This window comes from Typopeltis vanoorti, chromosome 9 (assembly GCF_054136105.1).
Source record: "Typopeltis vanoorti isolate ZY-2024b chromosome 9, IOZ_Tvanoo_1.0, whole genome shotgun sequence".
Taxonomy (NCBI): domain Eukaryota; kingdom Metazoa; phylum Arthropoda; class Arachnida; order Uropygi; family Thelyphonidae; genus Typopeltis; species Typopeltis vanoorti.
The window spans coordinates 5,207,336-5,231,455 of NC_143557.1; the positions used below are offsets into that span (position 1 = coordinate 5,207,336).

Here is a 24,120-nt window from a genome sequence, read left to right on the forward strand (position 1 = left end):
AAAAATCTCAATTTACCTTTGCTTATTCTTTGATAACTGCCAGATGAGACTGCTGATATTTACTTCCTGGATTTTTTTTTTTTTTTTTTTTTTTATAACAAACACATCTTCACCATCCTACTTAAGAGTGCTTTTCAACTATTTAGATACTAACTCTGTAGCATTCTCAAATTTGCCTAACCTTAGAATACTGTCATTACATTTGTGAGTAGTGCACCAAATTTATGGAGCAAAAAAAAAGACAGCAATTGGGGTTAACTGATGATCCTTCTTCATTCCTTTTCCAAATGCAAACCCACAAACTGACTTCTTTGATTTTTTATTCTCTGAAACAGTCTTCTTAATAAAGTGTTTCCCAAGTACTATAATCTCTATCAATTCAAAAGAATATGAGTAAGTTCATTATTTCTCTTTTTACAAGTAGCCATAAAGGCACTAATATATTATAGCTTCTGCAACCCCTTGCATTTGCAAACATAATGTGTTCCTGGAAACTTGTTAATAAAGTCTTTATTTTTTTAAAGACTTTATTAACAAGTTATTTTCTTTCTCATAAGATATATTATATACAGTCGGGTCTCTTTTTATGCGGTAGATACGTTCCACAGACAACCGCATATAAAAAATTGCACAAAAAAGGCCTAACTTATGTTGAAAAATTAAGGACATGTTCCATAATTTTCTAAAACCGCATAAAACCGAAGCAATGAATTAAAATTAACCTAAAATCGCAATAAAAAGTTTATGAAAATTCAGGAAAATAAGAATGCCTAAGTTTGTTTTAAAGCTTTATTCATTTAATTTTATTGCAAAGTAACATTCTTTTTTTTTTAACATTTTGTCATCACAATTATCATTGCTATTAGACAATATTCGGCAATGTGTGCGAACTGGTGCAACACTTTCATCACTAGAAGAGATAGTCAGCGCATCAGATCTGTATGATAAAGGCAATGGTTCTTCACAAACAGAATTAGCTCCACCCACATTCTATGCTGATTTTTTTTCTTCTGACAATGTAATCAGTGATTAAACTTTGCGATGATGATTTCACTAATTTTTTATACAGCTCGCGATATCCAGACATACAGTTCTTCAGCTCACGTTGGAATTAAAAGGCACGTTCAGAATTTGTGTCATTAACAAGAAAATGATTTTCCAATTTATTGCACAGTTCGAGACCTTCTCGAATTATATTTGCAGGGGGACAGGTTTTTCTTCCACTTCACTATCATTTTCTGGATCTTCGACGATATCTAAAGTTAATCTATATCCAATAGTATCATCGTCACTTAAGGCATTATCCACAAGCAATTCATCTACATCGTTCTGGCTAAATGTATCAAAACCTTCTCCACCAATCTCATGTGCCAATGTAATGATTTCAGCTGATAATGTAGATGGTTGCACTGTTTGCAATTTTTCCAGGCTAAGCTGCTTTCCAGCAAGCATTTAAAGTTTGTGGTCTTATTTCAGCGATAGCATATGCAACATGATTTAAGCAGTCCAAAATAGAAAATTTTTTCCAAACGTCAGTTACTGTTAATGATTCATTTTTTAGTTTATCCAATATAAATTGAAAAGTGTGCTTAACATAATATTTTTTAAAAGTAGCAATTATGCCTTGATCTAATGGCTGAATAATGCTTGTTATATTGGGTTGAAAAAACACTACTTGCACATTGGGATGTTCTAAATGCAGATGACTTGGTGCATTGTCAACAATCAATAAAACTTTAAAATCGAGAGCTTTTTGCTTCATGTATGTTTCCACTTCTGGTACAAAGCAATTATTGAACCATTCAGTAAATGCAGCAGTTGTTACCCAGAGCTTTGTATTTACCATCCAACGTACCGGCAGCTTTTTTAGATCTTTGTCTTTTATAGTACATGGCCTTAGAAATCGATTTACTAGGAAGGGTTTTCAACATTTGATCTCCCACTGCACTGCTACAAAGTAACAATGTTACTCGATCTTTGCTTGCTTTAAACCCACTTGCTTTTTTCTCAGACTTTGCTATGTAAGTTCGACTAGGCATTTTCTTCCAAAACAATCCTGTTTCGTCAGTGTTGAACACTTGATTGGGACAATACCCACCATCTTCAATAATTTTGGCTAACTTCTCTTAAAAATTTTTGGCTGCTTCTTCATCTGCTGCTGCAACCTCGCCTGTAATCTTCACGCTATGAAGTGCATTCCTTTTTAAAAACCCGGTTTACCATCCTTTGCTAGCCAAAAATTCTTTATCAGCCTAGGAAGCAAAAGTAGATGGCTCCAATTGCTTCATCTGTTCATAAAACCGAAGAGCTTTTTGTTCAATTAAACAACTACTTATAGGAATTCCCCTTTGAGTTAATTCTTCAATCCAAATTACAAGCGCTCGTTCTGTGTTTTCTAATAAAGCATCTCTTGAGTAAGATGATAATTTGGCACTTAGTTTTGTGCCAGAAATGACAGATTTTCTTATTGCGACTTCATTCTTTTTAATTGCTCTTATAGTAGAATCATGTAAATTAAAATGTTTACCAATCACCGTAGATCCCTCTCCTTTTGCTAAGTGATCTAAAATTGCAATTTTCATTTCCAAAGAAAAGCAATTTCTTTGGTGCTTTTTTTTCTCCATTGGGCCAAATTTAATTATTAATAATAAAAAAAATCAGCTAAATTAATAATCAATTATTAATTAATAATAAAAAATCAGCTAAACTAACAATTAATTATTAATGAATACATTACAAAATAACCAAGATGTTCCATGAAAATTTCAGGATTTGTGAAGTGTTTCTGTCATAAGAAAAGTTTTGGAAACGCTGGATTATCCTATTATCAGAATGGATTCTCCTTCTGTTGACATGCGCAGAAGTGTCGAAAGGTCTCATATCTGTGGGAGTGAACCGCATAAAAAGAGACCAAAGTGTATATTGTTAAATGTGTTAATGCGTTCCAGAATAAATTAGCTTAATATAAAGATAGTAAAAAAGCATAATTTGAAAATAATTAATTTTTTTTTCAGTTTTTTAAAAAAATTTTTTTTGTGGCAGGCCAATCTATTAATGTCTTTGCAGTGTAGAAAAACCAAGTATTAGTGTTTTTTAAATTCTGACACTGAATATATAAGTTTTTAAACAGTGTTTGATTTCAATTATTTCTTTTTTAGAAATAATTATGGACTGAACATGCTAGCATTGCAAATATAATCACTATTTTTTTCCCTTTTAAAATTTCTGCAACGGTTGGAACAATTTATATTATCAACAGGACCAGTCAAAGCAAGTGATTTGCCAATTCAGAATGCTTAATTAACTCTATTTTAGTTTTTATTGAAATCAATCAATCAACTTTTTTTTTGCACAACATTAACATGTGGATTTCCCCTTTCTGTGATTCCTCAGTTGCTGAGGAATCACAGAAAGGGGAAAGAATTACTAAACTAAACATTTTGTGTTATGCATTGCAAAATATCAATGAATGTCATGCACAGTCAATATCAACAAACATAAGCATAGAACACCACCCTTATTAAGCGAACTGGAAGTTGTTATTTGTTAGTCCAAGCACTGTTCGTAAATATGAATTGTTTGTTTCTTGAAAGTTAATAAGTAGAGATTTGCCCATATATATATGTGTGTATATATATACACACACACACACACACACACACACACACACACACACACACACACACACACACACACAAAGCAAAGAGGTTGGCTGTTAACAATTACCATTATTTTTGAGAAAATTGAGAATAAACAATAGGAAAACAACTCATGGATAACATTTAGCAAGCTTTCTATGTTATTAGTTTCTGAAACTTCTTTCTTAGTAAGTTTGTTTTAAAACAAATCAAACACTGATTTTTATTGAGTTTCAATTTTTTTTTGTTGCTCTAGGCATTTCAAATAATAGTGTCCTACATTTTTAAAAAAAAAATACAAATTAGAATTTTGTATTAAAATATTTACTGCATACAATGTTTTTTAATTAAAAGTGACTATAATAAATATAAAATACACAAGCACATACATGTTCAGAAACAGTCAAATATAAATATTAACCTAAGAAAACTTAAAAAAAAAAAAAAAGGTGAAGTTACACTTAATTATATTTTATTAATTCAAAGAAATCAGGAATAATAAACCCTATATACATTTTTCTAATTCTTTGGTGAAGTTACCATTAATTATGTTTTATTAAATCAAAGAAATCAGGAACAATACACCCATATACAGAAAGGGAAGGGCTTTCTAATTCTTCATTCCAGCCAATTTAAATTTGATTGTCTGTTCACTGAAACTTATGAAAATTTACATTATCCAAAATTTAACCACTCTGCATGCCAGTTTCAAATTTCTAGGATATTATTACCACAAACCAATCATATATATATATATATATATATATATATTTTTTTTTTTTTCTTTCAAAAAAGCCTTTGACTCCATTAATAGAGAAGCAATGTTTAAAATACTCAGCTTCTATGATCTACCCTCAAAAATCATACAAGCAATCTCAGCACCTTATAAAGATCACAATGCTACAGAAATATTTAAAACAGAAACATCTGATTCCTTTCCGGTAACAACAGGAGTCCTGCAAGGTGATGTACTAGCACCTTATATGTTCTTGGTATGCTTGGACTACATCTTACAGACCATCAACATAGAAGATCTTGGTTTTAACATTAGAACATCCCCCCACACACACACCATGCAAATAACTGATCTTAGCTTTGCTGATGATGATGCACTTATTGTTACAGAACCAACAAATGCACAAAAGCATCTCAGTCTACTACAGGCACAGGCTAAACTTATTGGTCTGCAGATCAACATCCAAAAATCCAAAGTATTCTCAATAAGTTATGAAAACTTTATACTTCCTATCAACAATAAACCCTTAGAAAGAGTAAAGGACTTTCAATATCTTGGGTCATACATCAGCAATACAGAAAATGATATAAGAAAACGTAAACAGCTGGCTCTAGTCTTCCATAACAAACACTGTCCCATCTGGAAATCATCATTAATATCATTAAAGATAAACTTAAGACTACACCATGCAACCAGTAGAGCCATTTTCTTGGATGGTTCTCAAACGTAGACAATAACCATAAAAAACTACAGATCTAATTAACTCCTGTGGAACTACATACCTCAGACTGATCGCTGGATACATTTGGATGTACTATGTCACTAACTCTGAGGTGCTAAATCTGACTAAGCAAGAACCACTCGTCAATATGGTCAAAAAACTACAACTCAGATGGCTTGGACACCAACTCAGACATCCTGAAGTCTTACTCTTTATGGAATCCTTCATCCTGTACAAATCAGAAGATGGCAATCTCAGTAGAGGAAGACCATGCAAACAATTTTGGCAATACATATGTGAAACCATCAATAGACTGAACTGTAAAACTCCATCTGACATCTGCCGGTTAGCTCAAGATAGAGCGCCTTGGAAGACCATAATTTGCAATCTTTAATTTTTAATGTAATTCTCTTTTCCCTTTCCACATTGTATCATATTGTGAATAAACTATGATGATATATTTTTTATGATATATATATATATATATATATATATATTATCAATAATAACTGATCTGCGTTCAAGATATGAGCAAGTAAGCACACGATATGCGACTCATATCATGTGATTTGTGTTTTGACCATAGTTAACAGATTTTCTCTTTTCTTCCTGATGATGACCAAGCAGCTGAGCAAAATATACTGGAGTTTTTCATAATTCTATTTTTGTATCCATGATTATCGGTCATAAATATATATTATCTTCACATTTGCAGTATCTATCACGTTTAGAAGGAAATAATTTTTTTTTTTAGCAAATAAATCTAAACATTTGATAGTTTCTTGAAATTCATAAATGTCTATGTCACCTTCCCACCAAAAAAAAAAAAAAACTTCCACTTAAAGCTTTTAAAGAATGTAAACTTTGTAAAGTATAACATGAATAGTTTGTTTTGGGTACTTCGTGGATTTTGTGTCATTGTCACCCAAGATGGGCGTAAGTCTCCTGGTGAAGGCCAGTAATAATAATAATAACAGTCCAAATACAACTAATATATTTTAACAAATGATCATCAGCTAATATACACATGATATAATTCGTCATAACATAAATCGGATACTTGCCATATGGCCAGCTTTCAATATCCAGTATAAACTAAAGTTCTTAAAAGATTTCACAAAACCACTAGTTCGATTTCCAGGAAATGTTATAGGAGTTCTTGGAGCTTTATTGAAATTTTTAAGTCCTGTCCACTTTAACCTCTGAATCCAATTTAATGTTCCTTGTTTTTTTCATATATGGGAAGAAAGAAAAAATTAGATTTTTCACATGCTGGCTTCTATGTACAAAATGTATTCATTATCAGATAAAGATTCTTAAATGTGTGTGTGTTTTTTGTTAAATTGAATGAAAAATAAATTAACAGCAATTATAATTCTAGAACAAACAGAATAAGTAAACACTAAACTTTTTCAAGAAAATGTGTTTACTAAGCAATTAAAAAAAATATAATTTTCTTTAAAAATTAGTTTTACAAACTTAAAAAATTATACAGTAATATATGATGTAAAATAACTGACATTGGGCTTTACTACACTGTAATAGTGCAGAGGATTATACTGATGATTATTACATAACTAAAAAAAAGAATATAGGAAACTGTCACAAAAGTAAGAAACAGAAGATATGTGGAATGTGGAAGATTGCAAAGGTAAGTCATTGTTCAGCAAGTGTATGCAATAGTTGGAAGAAAAGTTGAAGTCTGACATGTGGAAAGATCTAATAAGCAACTTCCAAATATCACACAGAATCGTTCCTCGTTTCTGTTGAGTGTGCCTTGTGAGTGGATAACCGTCGGATTCTTTGATGTTGCAGGCATTGAAGTTGTCTTCTATATAAAGAATGGAGCTTTAGTCCCATTCAAAATTATGGTGAGTGTGAAAGAAGTACAAAGCTAGGTCAGAGATGTCTTCTCTGTACATCTCCAGTATGTTTTTTTGTCTTATTTACAAATTTCTAAATGTTTGTCTTATGTAAGAAAGGACATAAGAACGTGGAATATCATTTAACTCCAAGATGTTTGTTGAAAGGGTCATGGTACTTAGGCGAACTTAATAAAGCTTGTATAGTCACAATGGAAAGCCACTCTTATATGAAGAGATTTTAGGAGGTTAGGAATTTTGAGAGAAAGTCTACTAGTATAAGAGATGGAAACTGAGGTTCTGTAGCAAATGTCAGGAATTTGTTGTGGAGCAGAAGTAGAGAATATCCATTGCTGACCAGTAGTTGAAGAAGAGGCTATAATTCTTTAATTTTTTCTTCATCTATTGTAACATAGATCACCCTTTTCTTGGGTGTATGTATAATATACCTAATTTTTGTGATATATGGTGCAATTAAGATAAAATATTGTATGAGTGGGCTTACAGTAAATGCCAAGAGAAAGGCTTCTCCATTTTTTTTTTAAATCAAAACATTTAGGAAATGTAATTTTCCTTCATTTTCAAGTTCCAAAGTGAATTTAATTTCATGATGAAAAGTGTTGAAAGACAATCATACAAATCAGCAACACTCTATTTTCAGATAATAAATACGTCATCTTAATATCTCCACCAAAGAGAAGGCTTTTGATTTGTAGTTGTGAGGAAATGTTTTTCAAAGTTTTCTATGAATAAGTCAGCACATGGAGGAGAGAGAGAGTTCCCCATTGCAAGGCCAGATTGCTGCCTGTAAATTTTCTCATTCCATCTGAAATAAATTTGACTGGAGACATTGCCTACATAGTTGAGAGATGTCAGGAGGGAACGGATCTTCTATAAGTACCATAACTTTGTCCACAGGAACATTGGTGAACAAGGATACACTATCTAGACTAGCTAGAATATCTGATGGTAAAGATGGAAATTTCTCCTATTTTTGTAAAAGTGTTGCAAGTTTTTGATGGAGGAGTCCATATGTCTGATATGGTTCTTTAAAAGTTTAGCAAGATGTTTTGATAACAAATAAGTAGGCTAATACTATCTACGATAGGCTAAAGAGGAATATTAGTCTTTTTAACCTGTGGTGTTCCATATAGTCATTGAGTTAGGTATGCATAGATTTTAACCTTTTTTTTTTTTAAATATTCATAGGCTACGTCAGCAAGTTGCATAAAAAGTTATAGTTTCCACATGATTTGTCCAAGTAGGGTCATAATCTAATGGAGTATAAGTGGAAGTATCAGAGTAAAGATGAAATTTTAGACATATAATCAGTTGTATCACAATATTTTTTCTTTAAATTTTCTTTTTTCATGAAATTCCATATACTCATCATACAATAATATGAAGTTGATTTCAAAGAAATGAACTTCATCAGGAAACTCATCATCAACATCAAATTCTTGACACGTACCTTCAAGCGGTGTACAGGATATGATAGTACTTCACGAAAAATTTACCTCATTACTAACTTCTTATCTACAATTTTCCTCCAAATCAGTCTGTTACTTGTCAAGACCCCAACATTATCAGATCTTACATTTCTATCATCTAAGGCACTTTGTACCATATCAATCCACCTATATCTTGGTCTTCCTCTGGGTTGTTTTCCTGCCAACCTGGCAGAGAACACTTGTTTTGCTAATCTTTCCTCACCGATTCTGTTCAAGTGACCACATACCACCTGAGATTAGCTCTGCTAATGCATTCCTGGATGCTGACAATGTCAAGTTCTTTCCTAATATCCTCGTTTTTAATATGATATTGCCATTGATGCCATCTGTTCACGACTCTAATCTTTCTCAGGACTCTCATATCTGCAGTCTCTAGTCTTTGGTCAAGTGTTTTACTTCTGACCCAGCTCTCAGATCCATAAGTTAAAACTGGTATGAACACTGTCTTGTATACAGCAAATTTAGTGTTCTGACTAATTTCTCTTTTATTCCATATGAATTTATTCAATTGACTTCCTACCATACCAGCTTAGTTGATTCTGTTGTCTATTTCCATATTTAATTTACCATCTTCACTAAAAAATCGTGCCTAAGTAGCTGAAATGTTTTACTTGTTCCACAGGTTCCCCATTCAAAACACAGTTGACATTTTCAACGGTTCTACTTATTGTCATTGTCTTTTTATTGCTGACCTTCATACCATATCTATTACAACAGTTATTAGTTATTCAATTTAGTCAGTGAATCTTGCAAACTTGTAGCAGATTTATTTAGAAGTATAACATTGTCTGCATAAAGCAAAGAGCTGACATTAACATCTCCAATTCTGATATCATGTTTAATATCACTTTCCTTCATATGATCCATATAGGCAATGAATAACAGACGGGATAATGTACATCCTTGTCTCACACCAGATTTAACATTAAACCATCTTCCTGTACTTCCTTCAATTCTAATTGCTGAGTTACAACTCAAATAAAGACTACGTATTGCTTGATATAATGTCCCACTGACACCACATAACTGTAGTGTATTGAATAGCTTCTCTCTTGGCATCTTGTCATATGCCTTTTCCAGATCGATAAAACTTAAATACAGATCTTTGTTATATTCCCATGCTTTCTCAACTAATTGTCATAAAGTGAAGATCTGATCCTGACAGCCTCTATTTGGCCTGAATCGAGCTTGTTCTTCATCAAGCTTTTCTTCCACAATTCTTCTCAACCATTTCTCAAGAATACTGGTGTTGCGTCGTGTTTCGTTGTACATCCTATATCCTGGCTCTGAATCCACCACCTTGTTGGAACGTTGTTCTTAATTAAATTAATTAATTGAGGTTGATTACTAATCAAATACAGAGAAATTTATATTTATACTGTGCCACCCTATATTCAGATTAGCCTATGCAAAGTAGTAGAATCAATCTTCAACTAATTTAACAATCTCATTATTCTTACAGGTGGAGTTTTAAATTTAACACTTAAGGCTTCCGCAAGGTCCGATATCTTTATGAACGGTGCAATGAAAGAGAATCAGGCACACACAATATTGAAATCAATATAACAAAACATTTAATGCAGGATTATATGACAAGTACATAAGCTTAACTTTGAAAACAATATAATGCAAATAACTTAGTTCAACTGGTAATAACATTCACATAAATTTAGACATTAGACATTCAGTCATTAAATCTATAGTTTTCCTACTAATGAAAATGGATCACACAGTTCAATATTACAGAATCTCTTAGTAATTATTTTAACAATTGTACTTCTTAATATATCACTTAGTCAGCAAACATAATTTCTGTCATGAGGCAGTTATCACTTCAGGGGGAAATACTTTCAAGCTTCTAACTTCAGCAAAACGCAACAGGTAATGTAGGGATATAACATGAGGAGCTGACTCTTATATCTTCACTTATTATCACTCAGTTAGCAAAGTCTTAATTCATTAATGGCGGTAGTTATTACTTCAAGTGGAAATACTTTCAAGCTTCAACTTCGGCTAATCTCAGCAAAACGCCACAGTTAATGTAGGGATACAACAGGAGTCAACTCTTACATCTTCACTCAGAAATACAATAAAATAGGATTGTTCTTACCAGGTTAAATCCTTTGCACATCGGATTCACAGTAGGCACATTTTAAAACTATATTCACTTATCACTCTGAAGCAACACTATTCAAAAGAAATCTTCTTCATGATAACTGAATTATTAATCATCGCGCTTCACAAATCTTGATGCACTTGCAATAAGGCACAATACTTATTCCATGTTTACTTCTATATAACAAATTCAGCTCGGCACAATCCTTCTTTAATGGAATACAAAGTAATTCTAGAACTCAGTAGAATAATTCTGAAATGCCTATTAATCTCGCGGTCCTTTATTAATCCTATTACAGCATTATAATTCCTATTACTGCAGCCCCTTGCTTTAGTCTGTGCTGCCTATAAACTCATTTCCCAGTCCCTTCTTAATTTAATTACAGTATTACAATTTCTGATACTGTAACCCCTTACTTTACTCCGTGCTGCCAAGAGTGCTCCCTCCTTCCCTCTTCTCCATACTGTCATGAATGCTTCCCCTCTCTCTTCTCCGTGCTGCCGTGCGTGGTTCTGCCCTGAGTGCTCCTTGTTCACTTTCGCTTATATACCTCCACTCTTCTTCCCAAAATCAGTTCTCACACCTCAGCTCATATTAATTCTTTCTCCTGTCAAATACCATAGCTTACGTTCTATGCTCGTGCTATCTATTTTTAACTCTGTCTCCATGACAACAACCAAAACAAAACATAAACAGAAACATTACATAAGATTATACCTTTACATACAGTAATGAAAATAAAAAAAATATTATAGTTACTTAAGATCACACCTTCATTTAGTAATAAACAAAATACAGGGCAATTATATGAGTAATACAGTTTAAGCAAGAGACAAATAATAAACAATATTTACAAGTCTTGCTTAAGATATGGAAGATTATGTTGGATTCTGAAAGAAATATTAATAACTTTAATTTCTCTTATTTCAGAATCCAACACTGGCATAAATCTTGCCTGGAACACTCAGTAGGGAAATACCTCTGTAATTCTCATATTCAGTTTTATTTCCTTTTTATATATGGGTACTATTAGAGCCCTACTCCAATCATCAGGAATTCGTCCCTCTGTCCAGGCCTTTTGAACTATGCAGTGCAGCCACTGTAAGACTTTTATACAACCAGACTTCAGCATTTCTGGTTGAATATAATCTACTCCTGCTGCCTTTCCACATTTCAAGCCTTTGATGACTTTTTCTACTTCAAGTATGGATATGTATTCCTGACTGTCAGGAAACTAGGACAAACAAACACTGAAGTCAGATACTGAAACAAACTCCAACTCAACATTAGCAGAATTCTAAATAGGCACCATTAACATAACAATCAACAGAAAAACAAGTGGAACTGACAGAAGAAACAGAAAAGTATCAACATTGATATAACTGGTGTACCAAAAAGATATTCTTCTAAATAACAAATGCAAGCTGTTATATTCACACAATGATAATTAGGGAAAGGGAGGAGTAGCAATAGTATTGAACATTAAACATGAATATAATCTTGAATGGCAGGTAGTTCTAAGCAGAGTAATGTGGACAAACCATGAAAATGGGGAATTTGAATGTTAGAGTTATTTATGCCTATGGTTCCACAGAAAGTTCTACTAAGGAAGAAAAAGAGGAATTTTTTTAATAATTAAAGAAGGTTGTTGTAATTATGTTCCATCGAGTCGTTTTCGACTCCTGGTGATTCTATGAACATATGCTCTCCATTCAGATCTGTCCCTAGCCATATCTTTCAGAATTTCCAGGCACATTCCAGTTGCTTCTTTAACTCCATTCTCCAACCATGTAATTCTTGGTCTTCTTCTCCTGCTTCCATCAACTTTAGCAAGCATCATCATCTTCTCCAGACTGTTGTTTGTTCACATAATATGTGCAAAGTAAGACAATTTTTGCTTGATGATAATAGCTTTGAGGGAGCAATCTGGCTTTATTCTGTCTATCACTGATTTATTGATTGGTTTTGCAGTCCATGGTATTCTTAGTAAGCGTCTCCACACCCATTATTCAAATACATTTATCTTCCTTCTTTCACTCTTTCTCAGGGTCCAAATTTCACATCTATACAGTACCACAGGGAATACCATTGCTTTCATGATTCTGATTTTTGTTGCAAGGCTAATATCTTTATCTTTAAAGTACTTACTTAAATTTGCCATTGCTTTCTTTCCAAGTAATAATAATCTTCTAATTTCTTCAGTGCATTACCCATCTTTATCAATTCGGGATCCTAGGAGCACAAAATTTTTAACTACTTTCATTTTTTCCCCATCTACTTCAAAATCATTAAGTTCACATGTTGCCATAACTTTTGACTTTTTGAGGTTAAGTTTAAGACCATATTTAGCACTTCTTCTTTAACTTTCATAATAAGTTCCTCCAAATCATCTTTGCATTCTGTTAGCAAAGGTGGTATCATCTGCATACCTCAAATTATTAATATTTCTTCCACCAATTTTAATTCCAACTGAAGACTCCTCCAGTCCTGCCATTCTTAAAATGTATTCACTGTACACAGTTAAACAAGCATGGAGATAAAATACATCCTTGTTGCACCCCTTTACCTATTGTAAAACACTCAGTTTCTCAACGATCTGTTCACACAGTATCTTCTTGTTCATAAAAAAGATTCCTCAGAAGGATAATGAAATGCTCTGGTACTCCCATTGTTCTTACCACATTCCACAGTTTCACATGATCTACAGAGCCAAAAGCCTTACTACAGTCAAGGAAACAAAGGTAGACATTCTTTTGATATTATATTCCTGTGCTCTTTCTATTATACATCTCACATTGGTGATCTGATCTTATATTTCTCTGCCTTTTCGAAATCCTGCCTGTTCATCTGGCATTTCTTTCTTCATGAAAGGTTCCAGTCTTTTCTGAATGACCTTAAGTAAGACTTTACTTGCATGAGAAATCAGTGCTATAGTTCTTTAATTTTTGCACTCTCTTGCATCGCCTTTCTTTAATAAAGGTATATAAAGTGATTTTTTCCATTCCCCTAGGCCATGTAGTTGTGATTCAAATTTGCTGATATAGAGCTATTAAAATTTTAACTGCCTCTTCTCCCAGGGTTTTGAGCAGCTCAATAGGTATTCCATCTCCTCCTGGTGCTTTTTTATGGAATAGCTGTTGCAGTGCCCACCTCATTTCACTCTCCAGTGGAACTCGCTCCTGTGTATAATCCTGCTCTTCAAATTTTTCAGCAATTTTGGAGTCCTTTCTGTAAAGGGCTTCTGTATACTCTTTCCATCTTTCTTTGATGTCTACAGCTTCTGTAAGATATCCTTTGTGTTCACTTTTCAGTGTTATCTTTGTGGTGAATTTCAGTTCCCTGATCGTTTTGAAAAGGTCCCTTGTTTTTTCTTTCTTGTTTTGGTCTTCAATTTGTTGGCATCCTGGTTCAAGTATTTTTCCTTGTCTCTTCTGGTGTGTCGTTGAAACTCTGCATTCAAATGCCGTACTTTCTGCAAATTTCCTGTGGCCTTCGTTTTTCTCCTTTCCTGAGCAGTTTTGATGGCATCTTCTGACAGCCATTTAGACTTCTTCTTCTTACAAACTGTTGGAATATTCTTCTTTGCTTCTATTTTAATTATATCTTTAATCTCTTCCCATAGTTCATCTGGTTCTCTTTCACACAAATTGAGTGTGGTGAATCTGAATACACAAATCTGAATACAATATACTAATATTGTATTCAGCCGGTATGTTTCCAAGATCATATCTGATCGACATTTGTGTTGTTTTCAGTTTCCGTAATTTCACATATATTGTAGCCACTAACAATTCATGGTCTGTTCCACAGTCTGTACCTGGAAAAGTCTTGGTAGACTGTGGAACAAGTATATAATCAATTTGATTTCTGTATTGTCCATCAGGTGATATCCATGTATATAATCTCCTTTGCTAATTCTCTGCACAAATTTTGTGCAGAGAATTAGCAAAGAATTCTTTGCACAAAACTTAACTAGTCTCTTCCCTGCAGTGCTACCAATACCTAAAACCAAAACGACCTGTTATTCCTTGTTCCTCAGTTTTGCATTCCAATCTCTAATAAGTAACCATAAATCTCGCTTTGGTGTTGCATCTATCACTTCTTGTAACTTGCCATAATATTCTTCTACACTACCCACTGCAGAGGCACCAGAAGAAGATGCATTAAACCTGTATGATGGTCATATTCATTGGATGTCCACTGACTCTTAGAGAAATGATTCCGTCACTCACTGAATTATAGCCTAATACATACCTAGCCATCTTTTTCCAGCTACCTTAAAGAAGGTAGCCGCCATAAAAAAAAGAAAATTTGGTCCATCTTGAAGATATAAACAACTGAAGAGGAAATAAATACTAGACAAAGAAATGTTCTGGGAAAATTTGGAGAACTGAGCAAAGCTATAATAACAGTAAGTACTTGCTGGTTTCCATTCAGGAAATGGAGTAGCCATTACTAATACCATATTTCAACAACAAAGCTGTACACAAATTCATATCGAGAGAAGATACAAGAAATAAGGAAAGTATTATTTCTTATGTTACTGTTGAGAGCAACATCTTCACAGTGGTTCAGGACATACAGAGGATGTGAAATAGGAAGTGATAACTATTTAGTTTTGAGCAGAATAAAATTGATTCTGTAAAAGCTTTACAAAAGAAACAAAGTCAAGCAGCTTTTGGAGGTGAACTGTAGACTCAAATATACAAACATTACTCAAGAAAATATGAAAGAGTTTGAAAATAAGGATGAAATACTGGCAAATGAGTGGCAGGATCAGAAGAAGACAATGACTGAATTGGATAAAGAAGCATTCATTTTGATAAATTATGAAGACTATTACTGTGTTAAAAATAATTACTTTCCCAAATGTCCCGATGCTTTAACCTTCATATTAAGGTCATCATCTAAAGCATCGGTTCCCAACCGGTGGTATGCGTAGCCTCCATAATATTTATCTTCTACATTCTTACCCTGAAATCTTCCCATGACTTGTTTATCAGCTTTTGCAGTGATTTGCTTTCTTAGATATATATATAGTAATATAGTATTACTGTGTAGTTCTGATTTTTCTATCCTTGTAGGCAACTTCATCACATGTCTCTCTGTTGTTGCTTTGGCATACTGTTTAAATTGTAATGTATCTTGTCTTTGTATGTAGATGTGTATACTCTAGATCAGTGGTTCTCAACCTTTTTCCACTTGTGTACTCCTTTTAAATCCATTTCTATAAATTGTACCCCTTGTTTTTAAAATAGTGGTGATTCAAACTTAACATTTATTGTTCCATAACTAACGTTTTGCATTTTGTTTACTTTGCTTGTTTTTCCATCATTACTGATTATTTTTTTTGTGTACTCCTGAACGGCCCAGCACATATCCCTTGGGGTTACGCATACCACCAGCTTAGGTGTTGTTGATGATTCATAATAATGTTTTGTGGTATAAACACCTTTTTAGCCAATGGCCATGGCTCATATCAAATAGATAAAATATTGCATGACCCCCCCACATCCATCCCTCCTACATTCAAAACATGGGATCACAGCAAAACATTCCCATCCCACCTTCCCTGCAAAAATATGATCTCCTTCATTCAGCTAGCTACATTCATACATTCTTCTAAAAATCAACTCCATCCTTGTGAACTTTCTGGAGTGTATAAAGTTCCTTGTGACTGTAGTTTGGCCTACTTTAGACAGACTAGTAGATGAGCTAACATCTGCCTTGAAGAACACAAAACTTACATCTGCAATTACCTGTATGGCAAGTTGCGATTGACAGACCATGCTCTGGATACTTCTTCACATAGGATCAGATAGAGGAAAAGATCTTTATCACATAGAAGTCTTTATAGATCTCAGAGACTAATTTTAGAATAAGCATCAGTTATTCTAAAATTAGATAAGATCTTTATCACATAGGAGTCTTTATAGATCTCAGAGACTAATTTTAGAATAAGCATCAGTTATGAAGCACTCTCCTAACCTTAAGTATGATTGCATTAATTTACCCAAGATATGGGAGCCCATATTTTAAGACTAGATAGCATGACCTCTTCTATTAACTAACTTTTAGAAAAAGCCATCACAAACATGAAATGAAGAAAGGCAACTGGAGCAGATGATATATGACAAAAACAAAAAAAAAAATAAAAAATGCTCAGATATGAAGGTATAAAAATTTTTAACAGTGGCTGCACTGCACTGAGAAGGCCTATGATCAGAAGGCTGAAATATAGATGCCTGGAATAGATCTTCCAGAAAAACCATCATCATCAAATTCCTGATATGGACCCTCAGGAGGTGTATAGGATAATTATGATAGTACTACATGAAAAGGTTACACCATTACTAACTTCTGATCAATAATTTTCCTCTAAATTAATCTGTTATCTGTCAGTATTTCAATATTATCAGATCTTATATTTCATTTCTTTTAAGGCACTTTTTACTGTATCAATGAATCCGCATGATATTCCTTTGGGTCTTTTTCTGAAATCTGGCAAAGAACACTTGTTTTGCTAATCTTTCCTCTCCATTCTATTTAAGTGACCATACAACCTGAGATTAGCTCTACTAACACATTCCTCAATGCTAACAATGGCAAAGTTCTTTCCTAAGATCTCTACTGGGGTGGGGGGGGGGGGCTCCACCCCCTGATGCATTACAGCACCAGTTTAAGTATAGTGGTATAAAAGTCTTACAGTGCGTGCACTGCATAGTTCACAAGGTATGAACAGAGGGACGAATTCCCGATGATTGGAGTAGAGCTCTCACATTAACCATATATAAAAAGAGAAATAAAACTGAATGTGAGAATTACAGAGGTATTTCCCTACTGAGTGTTCCTGGTAAGATTATGCCAGTATACTTGAGAGACGGTTGAGAAGAATTGTGGAAGAAAAGCTTTTTGAAGAACAAGTTCGATTCAGGCCAAATAGAGGTTGTCAGGATCAGATCTTCACTTTATGACAATTAGTTGAGAAAGCATGGGAATATAACAAAGATCTGTATTTAATTTTGTCGATCTGGAAAAGGCATATGACAAGGTGCCAAGAGAGCAGCTATTCAATACGCTGCAGTTATATGGTGTCAATGGGGCATTATATCAAGCAATACTTACTCTTTATTTGAGTTGTAAGTCAGCAGTTAGAATTGAAGGAAGTACAGGAAGATGGTTTAATGTTAAATCTGGTATCAGACATGGATGTACATTATCCCCTCTGTTATTCATTATCTATATGGATCACATTATGAAGGAAAGTGGTATTAAACCTGATATCAAAATTGGAGATGTTAATGCCAGCTCTTTGCTTTATTCAGATGATGTTATACTTCTAAATAAATCTGCTACAAGTCTGCAAGATTTCCTGACAAAATTGAATAACTGTTGTAATAGATATGGTATGAAGGTCAGCATTATAAAGACAAAGACAATGAAAATATTCAGAAACATTGAAAATATCAATGTTCTATAGGTTCTGCATTGTGAATGGAGAACCTATAGAACAAGTAAAACATTTTGGCTGCTTAGGCATGATTTTTAGTGAAGATGGTAAATTAAATATGGAAATAGACAACAGAATCAACAAAACTGGTATGGTAGGAAATCAATTGAATAAATTCATATGGAATAAAAGAGAAAATTAGTCAGAACACTAAATTAGCTGTATACAAGATAGTGTTCAAACCAGTTTTAACTTATGGATCTGAGAGCTGGGTCAGAAGTAAAGCACTTAACCAAAGACTAGAGACTGCAGATATGAGAGTTCTGAGAAAGATTAGGGGCATGAACAGATGGCATCAATAGCAATATCATATTAAAAACGAGAATATTAGGAAAGAACTTAGCATTATCAGCATCCAGGAATGCGTTAGCTGAGCTAATCCCAGGTGGTATGGTCACTTAAACAGAATGGGCGAGGAAAGATTAGCAAAACAAGTGCTCTCTGCCAGGTTGGCAGGAAAACGACCCAGAGGAAGATCAAGATATAGATGGATTGATACGGTACAAAGTGCCTTGGATGATAGATTTATAAGATCTGATAATGTTGGAGTCTTGACAAGTAACACACTGATAAAATTGTAGATAGGAAGTTAGTAATGATGTAAATTTTTCATGCAGTACCATCAAAAATTGTACCCCCCCCCTTGAATGTACATAGCAGGAATTTGATGATGTCTTAAAGTGTAAATCTGATCCTGACAACCTCTATTTAGCCTGAATCCGGTTTGTTCTTCACCAAGCTTCCCTTTCACAATTTTTCTTAGCTGTTTCTCAAGTATACTTGTATAAATTTTACCAGGAACGCTCAGTAGGAAAATACCTCTAATTCTCACATTCAGTTTTATTTCCCATTTTTATAGATAGGTACTATTAGAGCTCTGCTCCAATCACCCAGATTTCAACCCCTGATCAGGCTTCCTGAATTATGCAATGTATCCACTGTAAAACTTTTATACTCCCATATTTGAACATTTCTGGTCAAATTTCATCTACTCCAGCTGCTTTTCCGCATTTCAGGTTTTTGATGACTTTTCTATTTCAAGTAGAGATATGTATTCCTGACTGCATTCAGCTGGAAGTTTTATACCCCTGTGCTGACACTTTTTTTGTTTACCAGTCTTTCAATGTAATTACTCCAGACATCTAGAATATCTTTATCTTCAGTTTTCATGCCACGTTTATCATCTCTAATTCCTTTTACAGTACTTTTTCCTCAATTTCTGAACTTTTTCTATAGCCTCCAGAATATGTTTTGCCACCTTCCTGAAAAAGAAATAAATTTAACTGAGAGTGTAAATTAGAGTAGTTTCCTTACTGAGTTTCCCTGGCAAGATATATACAAACATATTTGCATAAATAAATTTGCAAAAGCTTTTGATAAGACCTCACTTGGACTATTGCACGGAGGTCTGGTCTCCATAGTAATTCTGATACAGGAGAGAGTGCAAAGTAGAGTGTCAAATATGATATCAGGATTGTGGAATACAAATTATGAAGAGAGATTGAGAATTTGTAGGCTGCAGACGCTAGCAAACAGGAGAAAGAGGGGAGATATGACTGAGACTTACAAACTTCTGAATGAGTTATACAGAATTTCAATAGATGGAATTTTTCATTTTATAAAGGGTGGGGTAAGGACGCATGGGCATCCATGGAAGTTGAGTGTCAAGAAGGGAATTAGGGCTAGATTTTTCTCTCATAGAGTAGTGTGTGATTGGAATGGATTGCCATTGGATGTTGTATATGCAAGTAGCATGAATGTATTCAAGAACAGATATGACAGCTGGTATAAATAGTATGGCCTCCCTCGATGAGTTCCTGACTCCCAGGTCTCTCTTAATAATAATAATAATATTTGAGAAGAGGCTAGAAAAACTGTGGGAAGGAAAATTGGAAAACAAGCTGAGTTCAGGCCAAATACATGCCATCAGGATCAGATTTTCAGTTTAAGACAAATACTTGAAAAATCAAGGGAGTATAACAAGGATTTGGATTTACATTTTGTAGATCAGGAAAAGGTTTATCTCTTTACATCATAGAATCAAAGGGGCGAACAAGTGCTGTCATCTCCTGGTACCTAATCCTAACAATATATGTTACTGTTTGAAATAATGTGGGTTCTATGGTTGATTTTCTTGAGTTTACAGAATGTAAAACTCGAGTTTCTGGTGAAAAAACCGGCATGGGCAAGCAGGTTTTTTCTGGGAGAAAAAACCTGCTCGCCCATGCCAGAAATTGCTTAACTCGAGAACTAGTCGAAGAAAGGCTAAGAAAAATGTTCCTGCAGTTGGCGACTAGACTTGAACTTAAGTATATTCAGGCAGCCTAGTGCAGAGGATGTAAACACCACTTCCATGCTACACAGGCTTCTCTACTTTATTTTTAAATGAAATGTTTTTAAGTAAAAATAAAATTTTTTACCTATCACTAATATCATACTTGTTCATCACCATCTGCAAATTTCAAAGATTATTATTGCCAAAGATACAACAAAAGTAAACAATATATGTAATGAAAAGTAGAGAAGTTGGTGTGGTATTACAAGAAGACTTGAATAGATTGAGTGAATGGAGATGCCAGTTCAATGTTGCAAAATGTAAGGTTTTAAAATCTGGGAAACAAAGATAAGATGATGTAGAAGTTACACTTGGTGGGGATATATTGCTGGACTTGGAGGAAATAAGAGATCCTGGGGTGACAGTGGATAAGGATCTGAAATGTAGGTGACACATTGCCAACATTGTGAGGACAACACAATGAATTCTGGGAATGATGTGGAGGACACCGACTTGTAGAAGGAGATTCTTGTTCTGCTGTATAAGGCTCTGATTAGGCCACACATGGACTACTGTGCACAGATCTGGTCACCTGGTTTTGAAAAGGATGAAGAGATGTTGGATAGGGTCCAGTGGCGACTGACTAAGGTAGTTTCTTATCTCTGGAATATTGAAAAGATGCAATTTACAGAGTCTAGTGGATAGGAGGAAGAGGGGTGATATGATAGAGACCTACAAGTTAGTAAGGGGTTGTTTAGAATCAATGTTGAAGAGGTTTTACAGAAAACAGCAAGAGATCAGGGGAAAATTAGAGGTCATTCTTGGAAGCTGTATAAGGAGGGTGTGAGCAGAGGAGTGAGAAGCAGGTTCTTCGCATGCAGAGTTGTGAATGATTGGAATGCCTTGCCTGAGAGGGTGGTGTCTGCAGAGAATTTGAGTGTGTTTAAGGTGTGGTATGACAAAAGGACTTCCTAGATGAGTCTTTGACTCCATAGAGTCTTAGGATAATAATAATATCTGACTTCTATCATAAACCAATCATCTGTGCAACTGGACACACTACTAAGGAGGCAAGTAGCTGTTAACCCAGCAAAGTCTGTGGTGCTTGCTGGATATTGTGTCAAATTCTGTATATTTGAACCTGGTTGGTTTAGTGGATAATACCTCTTCTTTTCAACTAACGTGTTGCAGGTTCAAATCCCATTATGAGCACAGATATTTGAATATATCTTAGGAGGCCAATGTATTTCATCATTCAGTGTGAGACCACCACTCCGCTTGAGGTCTGAAGCAGCTTGAAAAATTTCTATCCTTCCCTAGAGCAAGTTTTCTGGATTCTGTAACCCTTAGCAGTTACTAACATACAATAGGTTTACAATGTTATCATGGGTTGGATTTCCATTATATATTTTTATCATCATTTTTTACTCTTTCCTTCTAAATATTCTCAAATCTTTATTTTCTAGTTATGCCAAGGTAAATTGGACCAAAAACCATTAAAGAAAGAGCAGGCATATTATAACAATATTACAATATTAATTGTTTTCAATCCAAATACTAATATACATAAACCTATAATAAAATGTGTCTTTGTAGCGCAATTGGAAGAATGATGGCACATTGTGCCCTTTGATTGGAAAAGGCCAAAGTTTGATTCTCCTCATGACGAGAAGAATCTTTATATGGGTTTTTCAACTGAAGGAGTTAGCTGATTTCACACAGAGGTAGCAGGGCTTTTTCTCCTGGAAACTGGTTTTTCATTCATCCCACATACAGACAAATCAGCCTTGAGGACACATGCAATTTATGCAATTTACAGACAAAAAAATACTAGTGATGTTGGACAGTAGATGATAGTAGTGGCAGTTTGCTGTATTTGGTGGATTAAGTGGTGGAGATGGAGAGCTGTAGAGTAGGTGCCATGCCTTCCCTTGATGAGTCTTTTGACTCCTTGGAGGCATCATGTAATAATAATATTAAAACAACTGCCTGTTGACAGCATTATAAGAGAATTTGCAAATAAAAAAATTCAGAACTATATTTAGGATTTGATTTAATACACACAAAGCTCTAAAATCAAGTTCAATTTCATTATTTCATGCAGTTATACATGATAAATATTAAAAGTGTTAAGGTATACTAAAGGAATTTCAATTACTAGGCAAACACTTGATCAATTAAATTTAAAAGTATTAAAAATGGTTATTAAATTAGTAAAAATTTATAACCTATGTAAATTGACATTAACTTTTAATAAAGATAAAAAAAAAGAAAGAAAAAGAATAAAAGCAAAAAAAAAGAAGAAAGGAACTTACCAATTGTATCAACAATAAGATCCAACTGTGCATTATATACAACAACACTTAAAGATGTATCATTCAAAAGCGCTTCAACTGAAAGAAAAAAAAATGCTTGTTTGATATACTAATAACAACTCATTACTGCTTTATCAAAACTGAAAATAAACATTCTGCCCCTAAGCCACAAAATTTTACATAGATTCATAAAGTTAGTTTTCATAATGAGCCAAAGTACATGAATAAACTTGGAAGGCACCCTACAGTCAATCCTCAACTTACAACAAATGTGACCTATGGCCACCAATGCTTACAACAGCCATCCTATTAATCCTATTACTTTTGACTCTCGATATTCAGTGGTAACAGCTAATGATAATCACTCTATCGCATGTATGGTAACTGGTTGCGTACGTGGCTACAAGGCAGCCGTGTTTGTTATTGTTTGGGTCTCAGATACCAACCACATGGAAGCTAGTATTTTGCAGTGATTTCATTTGCATACAAAACTTTGAGATTTTCTTAGTGGCATAGTGAAAATGGCCAATAAGAGAAAAGTGATTTTTCTAGTGGGTGTGGAAAAGAAAAAAACTGATTTAGGAATGAAAGGGAAAATAATAGGGCAGCATGAGAATTGAAAAGCTGTTGCAGCTATAGTACATGATGTTATAGTTCATAGAGTATATAGTTATTTCCAACCTACAACCATAACTTATGATGGGATCATTAGAAAGGAACCTCATCATACGTGAAGGATAACCTGTACTTTTTTGAAATAGAAACTAATATTAAACATTGAAATATAAGAAATAGTTCAATGTTGTATAACAAATTATTATTTTCCACATGGCCTGCTTATATCATACCACAGCAGTTAGTTATCTCCAAATTTCAGCTTAATAAAAAAAGAATTTTATCATCATCAATTTCCTGATATGTACTCTCAAAAGGTGTTCAGGTTACTATGACAGCACTTCATAATTAAGTTTACATTATTATTAACCTCCTATCAACGATTTTCCTTCAAATAAGTCTATTACTTATGAGCACTCCAATAATGTCATATCTAACATTTCGTTCTTCTAAGTCACTTCTGATTGAATCAATCCACCTAGACCTTGGTGTTCCTCTGGATCTATTTCCTGCCAGCTTGGCATCAAACACCTGTTTTGCTAACCTTTCCTCACTCATTCTATTTAAGTGGCCACACCACCTAAGATTAGCTATAGTGACACATTCTTGAATGCCAATGTCAAGGTCGTTTCTAATATCTTCATTTTTAATATGATTATGCACTGATGCCATTGGTTCACTTCTCTAATTTTTCTCTGAACCATCATATCTGTGGGCTCTAGGTTTTGATAAACTACATTATTTCTTACCCAACTCTCAGATCCGTAACTTAGCTTTGCTTATTCTGTTGTCTATTTCCAGATTTAACCTGCCATCTTTAC

General features: G+C 34.0%; 1 protein-coding gene across 1 annotated transcript in view; it reads right to left on the reverse strand.

Moving 5' to 3' along the window:
* The window catches only part of LOC150102858 (retinoid-inducible serine carboxypeptidase-like), a 279,126-nt gene that overhangs the window by 19,401 nt on the left and 235,605 nt on the right, over positions 1-24,120 (reverse strand). The window contains exons 10-11 of the mRNA XM_090397958.1: positions 22,685-22,762; positions 6,160-6,317 (exon numbers count right to left, since the gene is read on the reverse strand). Coding sequence (XP_090254084.1) covers positions 6,160-6,317; positions 22,685-22,762 — 236 coding nt within the window. The remainder of the gene's footprint in view (positions 1-6,159; positions 6,318-22,684; positions 22,763-24,120) is intronic.